At 35.1% G+C, this 10021-nt stretch overlaps 1 protein-coding gene across 1 annotated transcript in view; it reads left to right on the forward strand.

Moving 5' to 3' along the window:
* Smp_163750 (putative otoferlin) overlaps positions 1-10021 on the forward strand; it is a gene marked incomplete at both ends in the record, with an annotated part of 111382 nt that overhangs the window by 67202 nt on the left and 34159 nt on the right. The window contains 6 exons of the mRNA XM_018790323.1: positions 855-886; positions 1018-1176; positions 1675-1810; positions 2298-2677; positions 4991-5113; positions 6270-6360. Coding sequence (XP_018655678.1) covers positions 855-886; positions 1018-1176; positions 1675-1810; positions 2298-2677; positions 4991-5113; positions 6270-6360 — 921 coding nt within the window. The remainder of the gene's footprint in view (positions 1-854; positions 887-1017; positions 1177-1674; positions 1811-2297; positions 2678-4990; positions 5114-6269; positions 6361-10021) is intronic.

Here is a 10021-nt window from a genome sequence, read left to right on the forward strand (position 1 = left end):
TCCCCGAAATATTTAAAAACTCCTTTTAGGGTTATTTCATTGAGGGACAAATTACTAACGTACTCTTGTACCCCTCAGGGAGGAGCATAGGCCTCCATTAGCATCTCCATCTAACGTGTCCTGACAATTCTTTACACTGTTTCCAGATGTATTCATCTTTTGATGTCTGTTTTCATTCTAAAACCAGTGTGTTCTTGGCCTTCTTCTTTTCTGTTCCCCTTCACCATTCCAAGTTAGCGCTTGTCTCGTGATGCAGCTTGACGATTTCGTCAATGGGTGTCCTATCCACTTCCAACGTCTTTTCCTAATTCCCTCTTCAGCTAGAAGCTGGTTTGTCCGCTATCATAAAAGGGTGTTGCTGATAGTATCCGGCCAACGGATATTGAGTATCTTGCGTATGCAATTGTTTATAAATACTTGTACCTTCCTGATGATGGTTGTAATAGTTCTCCACTTTTCAGATCCGTATTGAGAGAACGAACTAAATATAATTTCATAATACATCTCAGTCAGCGAAAATATCAATTTATGTGTGCTTTATATGTTGGTTAAGTTAAAGTAATGATGTAAACACATGTCTATTTTGAAAATTTGGGCTATCAATAAGTGTGCGAACACCTAGAATAAAGCAAAGGATTTCGATTACCTACTGGTGTCATCATGCTAGACTATTCTACTTGGAATTATGTTAGGCAACATGTCGGGTTCACTTACTAATCTCATGTCACGATAATGATATAATTTAATTTACTTATTTATGATTAGTGGGTTGTTTGTGGAGATTTTTACTAATTTTTATATACACTTAAAATCATGAGTCAATTGAAGCTAGACCACCATGGAAAACCTGGAAGCACTGGACGGCCGTTTCGTCCTATTTTGGGACTCTGTCCAGTGCTTCCAGGTTTTCCATGGTGGTTTAGCTTCATGATTTCAAGTATATATAAAAATTATTTATGATCACTTGATTAATCTTATCCGAATAATGTATATCATGTTTTCCTTGTTTTGGTTTAGATGTTTTGGAGTGTATGGGGTATGGTGCGTCAACATTTATTACCAGTGAAAAGACCACGTGTAGTAGTTGAAATTGGTGGACATAAATTAGAATCTGAAATCATTAATGATTTATCTAAAATGCCACTTTTTGAAACCCCATTGAAAGCGATGGATGTTGTAAGTTTAAAATATACATAATTCATTCTTTATTAGACGGACACTCTCAAGTTCAGTTTAATGTCACTCAAAGGTCGTCCATAAATTATAGTCTTACCAAATATATTTCCATGAATTTTTCTTCCATATCTAATACATACATACATACGTTTCAATAACCTGTTAGTTAATTGAAAATTTCTGTTAAATATTATTGGTGAATAGTTGCTCAACTTCGTGGATTGGTTGAAGTTAGACATTAACACCGTTGGATGCCAACCAGCTAAGTGGTCTAGAGGTTAAGTGATCGCGCGCGAGACTGGTAGGTCCTGGGTCCGAATCTCGCGAGGTGGGATCGAGGATGAGCACTTCTGAAGAGTCCCATAATAGGACGAAACGGCCATCCAGTGCTTCCAGGTTTTCCACGGTAGTCTAGCTTCAATTGACTCATGATTTCAACTATATAAAAAATATTATTTTATTTGAGCTTTATTGCCTTTCTTTAATTTCTTCACTTAGTATTTACCTGTAGATGAACGTTACTGGCCACCTTTAGTTTTCACATGTTTTGATAACCGTATACTTGGTACAAAAATCACAATTGGGAGTCATACAATTTCTAATGCACGTGACTATTTAGTGTTCGAAAATGATGGTGAGTTATAGTATATAAACTTACAATTTATGTTAGTAATTGTTCATTTTTACTTGTAAACCTATATATCTGTTGAAAGTTAAGTTAGTCACCCCCATAGTGTCCGATCTATTTCTGTTTTGTACTTTTAAAAAGTGATGTCAAAGTAATAAGTGAATTTTCATAGTTGAAAGCGTGAATCAATTGAAGTTAGACCACCAGGGGAAACCTGGAAGCATTAGACGGCCGTTTCATCCTATTGTGGGACTCTTCAGCAGTGCGCATCCACGACCTTAGCTCGCGAGATTCGAACCCAGGATGAGCATCGCTGAGGAGCCCCTTAATATGACGAAACAGTCATCCAGTGCTTCCAGGTTTTCCATGGTGGTCTAATTTCAACTGACTCATGATCTAAACTCTATAAAGTTACTAAAATCTCCACAAAACCCCTTCTGATAAAAACAATATATGATAATCATTTCATTTCTTTGAATTAACTATTTTATAGGTCAATTATCTGATAATGCAAGTACAATATATATGGATAGTGAAACAGATAGCCCAGGGAAATTAAATTTTAATTTTGATAAAATGGATTCTTTTAATGAAAATGGACCAAGTTTAGATATGTTAACAACAACTGCAACCTCAACACCAAACCTTAACCTAATGAAATCAATTAATAATGATTTTGATAGTAAAAAATCAATGGAAACTGGTTTATCATCATTACAATTATTAGCTGATATGAATCCAACTTACCAAAAATATACATTACAATATAAACTTCCAAATAATGCTGGTGATTTAGATTTAGTATCATTAGATGGTGATAATTTTAATCAAATGAATATTGATAAAAAGCCAACAGATGCTTTACCTGGTCAGGTATAAAATAAAATTTATTCTTTTAAAAGTTAAATTTCCATTTTCCAATTTGTATAGATTATTTATTACAGTGATCTTGAGTGCTGTTAGAGGTATGAGGGCGGTTATCACTTCCCGGTTGACCACACCGTGGAAAGGTTCTTCTAGAGGTACCTGAAAAGGAAATTGGAATAGAGGTGGTCTTAATGACCTGAGAGCGTGACCGTAGTGCCCAAGGGACAACTGCTTGAGGTCGGTCACACAAGACATTTTTGTGGGTAATTTTTGTGTTAGCTCCGTACTTGTTGGGACCTCACTGCCGGAGACGGATATCCGTGGGAAGGCAGCATCGCTGTTATGCTGGTTGTCTGAAGGAAGCACCTTACTGCCGTCACACCTCTGTACAGTCAGCAGTACGACTTCGCCTTCGGACCTTGGGTTTGCTGCTTTTAGTCTTACCGCTCTTCAACCGACCTGTCTGGTATGGTAGGACCTTGAGGAACGATTGTTCCAGCCAGTTAGCTCGATTGGTTCATCACGATAGGCAAGCTCGACCACCACGTCAAGGTAGCAGCAACTGTCGGGAAAAAATATGGAACGCAGAAGCCATGCTAATCTTCTCTGTATCGTTCCAATTTTAGTATATTTACCGCCGAAGCGAGTACTTAATAGCGAGTATTTAGTAGCGAGTATTTAATAGCCTATTTTAATTAATTGTATACATGGTATTTTAACAGAAATTACATTCTTTTGAGTAATATTCATTTATCTTCTACAACTACCTCAATAATAAGTATGGTTAATAAAGACTAATTGATTGAATTTGCCACATTCATGTGCATTTACTAATTCATCTGCTCCTGTGGAGCCAGTTATATAGGGTGTACAATTCGGTAAGTTCATCATCGCATAACAGAACAATATCTGTCTTGATTGAGCAAAGGACAGGTAAGAGTGATTAAGAGTTCTATTCTTGCTCTTTTGTTGGATATAGGTCATTGAATTGAATTGAATAAAGGTTTTAAGGTTATCTATCATATTCCATCAAGTTCGCTGCATAGTTTACGAATTCGTCTTTTGCATATTGATGAAGCCATTGGAATCCATGTTCACGAACCATAACTTTGCATCCAAAAGAAGTTTGTACAACCACTGTCGTAACCTTGGCCATCGGTATAGGGGAGTTTGTAGCAGAACCTTGATAAATTATTTTCGTATTCCTTCCACATTTTGTACTTTACTTATTCTCAACATTCGTCTTTTGATTCTTACACAACTACTATACTACTGACCACTCGTCAAAATATTTTGTTACTTCCTTCTTTTTAATATATTATGCCACGTAGCAACTGCTTGATTTTTGAATAATTACTTTAGTGATTGTAATCCTCTTTCTCCCAGTTACTCAATGTTAGTTTATAATCAATGTCATTATATAATTATTACTTAACGTATCTACTCGATGAGTATTATTTCATTACTGTAAATATATACATATAAGTGTAGAGCGATGATGAAAAAGCAACTGAAATGATCTTTCTTAGCTCGATTCGTTCCTTTTTTATTTACCAAATGTCAAAATGGGAATTTTCACCATGTTGAAATTGTTATAACTTGTTGCCTGTGTACCCTGTTAGAGTATAACGTGATAATACCGCTAATTAGAGAGCAGTGTTTTATCGATCGGACCAATGATGCATAAAACCCGTACGAGAAGTCGAGAGCACTTATCGTTCCTGCTTTCTGCCTAGCCCAGCCAGTTAAGTCCAGAACACCAATCTCATCCTCTGCAGTATGAATCATTTATTTCAAACATACTAGGTTTATATACCAACCAAACACACCATATTGTACCATGAAATAGAAAACAAGATTTGTACAAGATTCAGCCAAATGTGACTGTGAATAAGGGAGATATTAATTGATAGACAGGGGATAACTCAAGAATGGTAAATTGTATAGTAATAATCTATAAGTCAAAATAAAGCTCATGATAAGAGGGACATGAATATGAATTATTTGGGATCCATAAATGGATCCCAAAAGTTACCATTCATTATTCTTATCGGGACATCACAGAAAGCAAATTACTTATCGCTCTAAATTAACGTATAATACAGATTGAGTGTATTTGAATGACGGAATAAGACTTTTAAATATTCCCCCAATGAGCTCACAGATAGTCAACCTAAAACTGATACACAAAAAGCCATTATTACATCTTACTATATGATTGTGCATACATTAACTAGGGTTATATTCATTTATATATCGCTCACTAATAGTTAGTATCAACATCTTTCACTTATTAATTTTACTCCATTCATATTCTAGGCTCATCTTGTTACAACCCACTCTGGACCGACACCTGAACAATTAGCTACAGCTGACTGGTGGACTCGATTCTATGTTACTATACGAAGTGGTGAAACGAATTTTGATGATTCTCGATATAAGGTGAGTTTCATCTCAGTTTAATCTACTTTTTTGTAAGAAGAATCAAATGTCTAGATATTTTCCGTGTTGATCAAACAGACAGAAAGCTAACCGAAATGAATGTAAGGACAAGTACTATATGTGTTCATCTTGATGTAATGAATAGTAAATACTACCTAGAATTTTAACGGACTATTTCCTGTGATATAATTATCAATATACTACAATGGCTAGTGTTAAACAATACAACAGTTTTAATAAGACTGCTTATAGCTCGTCTTTAACCTTTGCTCAACCATGAAGTGTGCTATTAATAAATTCGAAGATAAACTTGCCTAGTAGTGTATTCAATATAATTAGTTCTATGTATTATTACAAACTATGTAAGGAATCATAAACATTGTTCTCATGTGCTTACATTGTCGGAATAATAGGAACAATCAAAGTTAAGTTCCATAACATTCGTTTCGATCGATAAGTCACAAGCTTTATAGGCAAAGATGGGGATGGTGGCTAGCAGTGGAATCCAGGACATGTCTTATTTGGGACTCGTAAGCTGGTTTTACCTGCATCCGAGAGTCGATTTTCACATCCAGCTGACTAGCCCCGAATAGGACAAAACGCGCGTCCTGGATTTCACTGCTAGTTACCATCCATCTTTGCTAATAACACTTAATAGTAACTTTATACTATTATCAAAATGTTCTGTACATCATCATAAAGGGTTAGTCAGCTACATTTTTTATACCTTAAATCTATAAATATTCTTTGCTTTATAATGAACTAATACTGGCTCTTATTGTTTCGCATCTAATGATGCACACTGATAGTTTAATGTGATGTTTATTGGTCAGATTCGACTAACATCACTGTATCACTTAGCATGACTGATAGTAATTGTTTGCAATAATATTAATTTATAGATAGTGGCCTTCTTGTATCCAACGACATGTTGATTTCAGGCTAAAACTTTTTGTTGCATTAATTTATATAAAACATAAAAATGTTACTCCGCCTGTAGCTCTTCCGGGGGCTACTGCCGGTCCCAAGCCCGGATAAAGGAGGAGGGTTGGGTATGGGGTTAACGACCCTATCCCGTAGAAAACCAACTCGCTAACCAGAAAAAAAATGTTACTTATTGAATAAAAATAAGAACTTTTTTTACTGATTTTTCTAGGGTGAAGTTAATCCATTGACTGAGTCAGAAGATAGTGACATTGAAGAAAAACTGGAGAAAATCGATGTAAAATCAGAGAAAGACTCAGAAGGTTTGTTAGCAATTGTAAAGATTTATCAAATATACATATTTCCTATCGATAAGACACTGTGAAAGTTTTTTTAGTTTTAAGTTACCCATCACGAACTAACCTTCGTTATACAACTATTAGAAAATGAGAAGAATTGAACCATTGTTTTATCTTAGTATATGACTTTCCAACAATGTGGATCCACGACCCTACCAAGAATCTAATCTATAGTCTTCAGATTTAGTTGTGGGCATTTAAGTTAGGATCCAAAGTTAATGTCTGAAACAAATCGGTAATATAAAACTTTAAATAATGAACTCACCAGATATTCATCATCATTTATGATCAAATCTCCATTATCATTTTCATCCACAATAAATATCTATGCAAAAAAATAGTATAATTTTTTATATATAATTGAAATCAAGAGTCAATTGAAGCTAGACCACCACCATGGAAAACCTGGAAGTACTGGATGGCCGTTTCGTCCTATTGTGGGACTCCTCAGTATAATTGATAAGGAGTAACTTAACGCTAACTTCATAAATGACATTGAGTTAGTGTTATTAAGAGATTAAATACATGAATACCATTTTATGATTATCGTGGAATAGATCAGAAGGGGTTTTGTGGAGAATTTGGTAATTTCACGGTTGAAATCATGAGTCAATTGAAGCTAGATCAACTGTGAAAATACTAAATTCTCCACAAAACACCCTCTGATCTATAATCATATGCTCACTAGTGACTGACTTCAAGAGATATTTCCTTGAATTCTAGTGGGAAGCAGTGACCAGTGGAGTTCTACCAAGTCTGTTGTAGAGATATCAACTCACTGAAGACAATTGGTGAACGGTCGCTCAAAATCGTGGATTGGTTGAAGTTAGACATTAACACCGTTGGATGCCGGCCGGCTCAGTGGTCTGTCGGTTAAGTGCTCTGGCTCGATACTGGTAGGTCCTGGGTTCGAATCTCGCGAGTGCGGGATAGTGGATGCGCACTGCTGAGGAGTCCTACAATAGGACGAAACGGCCATCCAGTGCTTCCAGGTTTCCTATCATGGAATAGTTGAAAGAAAATTCAAATTATTTGCCTATCTTAGTGAAAGATGAAAGTTTTACTTTAATACTAATACGATTTGTATTGAAGCGAAAATATTAAGTCGAAAATGGAAGAATCAAATCAATTATACATATCTGAATAAGAAAACTCTGAGCAGATATCAGGGTATTTTCTGATCGACAGACGTTTTAAAAAGCATTTTCCACTTTTGAATATAGTTTATACTAGGTCTTTACTACTTTTTTACCTTTCACTATTGAACTGGTTCAGGAAACTTTAAGTTCAATAACTTATCAAGTCATTAGTAGCTACTAATCTCTTACCAGATAGTAATACAATACAATAGTAATACAATTCATTGAAAATCATACAGAGTAGAACAACTGGTTCATATTAATTGGAGATACTTTAGTAGTACTCTATGATTCTCAATTTACGTCCATTTGAAGTCAATTATTTTTAAAATCAAATAATCGTCTCAAACTTCTCATGTACATTATCTGAAAATATAGTATGTGTTTATGCATTAAGCTATAAGCTGCATCATGTATTCAATGGATTATAACACCATACGGTAAAACAACTCATGATTGATAAAATATGTTCGATATCATTTTCCAGCAGTTAAAACTAACTGTAAGAATCACAAATATCCATAAACAAACAGATACTTCATTGTAATGTGCATGTCTTCAGCAGTACTCTATAGTTTTCGGTGGTGTAATCCACCTTCAAACCAAGTAAGTTCTCATGCATCTAGCTGTAATAATGATAATATATAGCCCTGGTACGGCCGAGAGTGGGGAGAGTCAGCTCTCCCTTTCAAAATGCTTTCACATGGCCACGCGTATATAGCCTCTGTCAGGGAAGTCCTACTCATTGCCTTCTCGCACCATGGGTGTTGTTTATGAAATTGAGAAGACGAAAAGCGAATGTCCGGCGCTCTAACCGGGTTGGCGGACACGGCGAGTCCACCTAGAGAAGTTGGAAAACCCTGATTCCAAACCAATGCTGCACATGGACTCCATTATCCTGAAGGAACAAATGGCGTATGAACCAATAGTTGGTTATCGGCTACCATGGGACTGCATTTTCTTACGATGCTCCACTGCCTTGTGGATTAGATCTTTAGGTCGAAGGCTCTGGGTGTGGCCCCTTAAGAAAACCACCTGTTTCGGTTTGGGCACCTGGGCAGTATCACAGCCCTTACATAAATCAAATAAGATGTGTGGCGTATATGTATCTGGTGCCCCTTTATAAAAATATTTGTGTTCATTAAATAAAAACACCCAAGATCTTGTGAATCTTATTACTTTAAACATTCGTTACATTGGTCACTACCCAGTGGTCAACCAATGTTAAGTACGTCTCAGTCCTACGGGAGGTCAGTCGCCGCTGAGAAAGCTGGTGCCCCCTTGTACTAATATTTATGTATTTAAATAAAATAAATAAATAAAAGGTCATAACTAATCGATTTTATTCCCTGTTTTCTATTCAACAGAGGAAATTGATACAACAACTGGGACAAGACCAAATTATTTAAATTATAAATTAAAAAAGAAGTGTTGGCAAAGAACTAAAAGAGCTGAAAGAAAGAAATTAACTGCTTTAGAGAAACGTCAATTAGAGATTGCACGACGTAGAGCTAGAATTGAGAAAAGGAAAAAAAATAATAAAAATTTAAAAGCTAAAATTAAAGCAAGATTTGTACGGAACAGTTTTAAATGTTATTTATGTTATATAACTTAATGATTTATCATAAGGGGGTTTTGTGAAGATTTTAGTAATTTTTTCATATAATTGAGATCATGAGTCAATTGAAGCTAGACCACCACCGTGGAAAACCTGGAAGCATTGGACGGCCGATTCGTCCTATTGTGGGACTCCTTAGCAGTTCGCATCCACGATCCCGCCTCGCGGGATTCGAACCCAGGAACTATCAACCTCATATGCTCAACTAGTGACTGGCTCCATGAAATAATTCCTGGAGTTCTAGTGATAAAATTTTCCCTTTTTCTTTTGAATATTTTTTTTCTTTTCAAAAACTTTTAGTTCTCTTTCACCTTGTTCATGTTGAATGAAGATAACTACTTAAATTTACCAATTTTAATTGATCGAATACATCACATGTATTGTTATATAATTTATCGAATTCTAGTCGAATTATTATCGTTACTACCAGAGGCAGTAAAAGAAGACGGAAATAATGATGGTGAAGAAAACAGTAACAAAGGAAAATGCATAAGTGGAAATGTAAAAAATCAAACAAATTTTCTTGACTTTCTTGATATAAAATATACTAAATCAAAACAGCTTTATTCAATGTTGTTCGAGTTAACATTTAAACAAATATACAGTTACTGTTTGGATAGTTATCATTTATCATCTGCTTATTTAATTGCATTAGTAATACGTTGTATACTCTTTCAAATATGGCAAACATTTGAATCAGAAGAAAATATTTTAAAAGTTTTATATGATTATACACAAGTAAGTTGTTTATTACTTTTCATATTCTTGTTAGGTCATTACTTTCCAATTAATTACATTGTTATTATTAAGTAATCTATGAAATACAAACGTTTAGCAAGAAAATAACAATGAATAATAATTAGGAAAC

The sequence above is a fragment of the Schistosoma mansoni genome, chromosome W (assembly GCF_000237925.1).
Source record: "Schistosoma mansoni strain Puerto Rico chromosome W, complete genome".
NCBI lineage: Eukaryota > Metazoa > Platyhelminthes > Trematoda > Strigeidida > Schistosomatidae > Schistosoma > Schistosoma mansoni.